At 61.3% G+C, this 372-nt stretch overlaps 1 protein-coding gene across 3 annotated transcripts in view; it reads left to right on the top strand.

The window, feature by feature from the left end:
• The window catches only part of TTYH1 (tweety family member 1), a 30,336-nt gene that overhangs the window by 15,705 nt on the left and 14,259 nt on the right, over positions 1-372 (top strand). For all 3 annotated transcript variants that reach the window (XM_011932512.1, XM_011932510.1, XM_011932511.1), the window contains one exon: positions 195-290. In XM_011932512.1, the coding sequence (XP_011787902.1) occupies positions 195-290 (96 nt within the window). The remainder of the gene's footprint in view (positions 1-194; positions 291-372) is intronic.

Below are 372 nucleotides of genomic sequence, written 5' to 3'. Positions count from 1 at the left end.
CTGATGAGCCCATTTCACAGATGAGCTGGGCTGTGGCCCAGACACAGTAAACAGCAGGAGGCTCAGCTTGGAGGGTAGTGAATGTGAGGCTAAGCTGGGGGGGGTGCGGGGTGAACGTTGGTGACGGGGTTGCTGCTCCGCCGGGGTGCCTGGAGGCAGGTTTGTGGTTTCAGCCCTACCATCTCCCCTCCCAGGTGGCTGGCCTATGTCCTCTTGCTGCTCCTGGAGCTGCTGGTCTGCCTCTTCACCCTCCTGGGCCTGGCGAAGCAGAGCAAGTGGCTGGTGATCGTGTAAGTGTAGGCAGTAGGGGTTCCCCAGCGCGTGCCTGGCACTCTCCTGGCAGTCAGGACCTCAGTCTTACAACTGTCCCAC

Source organism: Colobus angolensis, unplaced genomic scaffold (genome assembly GCF_000951035.1).
Source record: "Colobus angolensis palliatus isolate OR3802 unplaced genomic scaffold, Cang.pa_1.0 Scaffold96, whole genome shotgun sequence".
Classification (NCBI taxonomy): Eukaryota; Metazoa; Chordata; class Mammalia; order Primates; family Cercopithecidae; genus Colobus; species Colobus angolensis.
The sequence above is the reverse complement of the archived record's forward strand: the minus strand, read 5'-3'. Positions and strand labels throughout refer to the sequence as shown.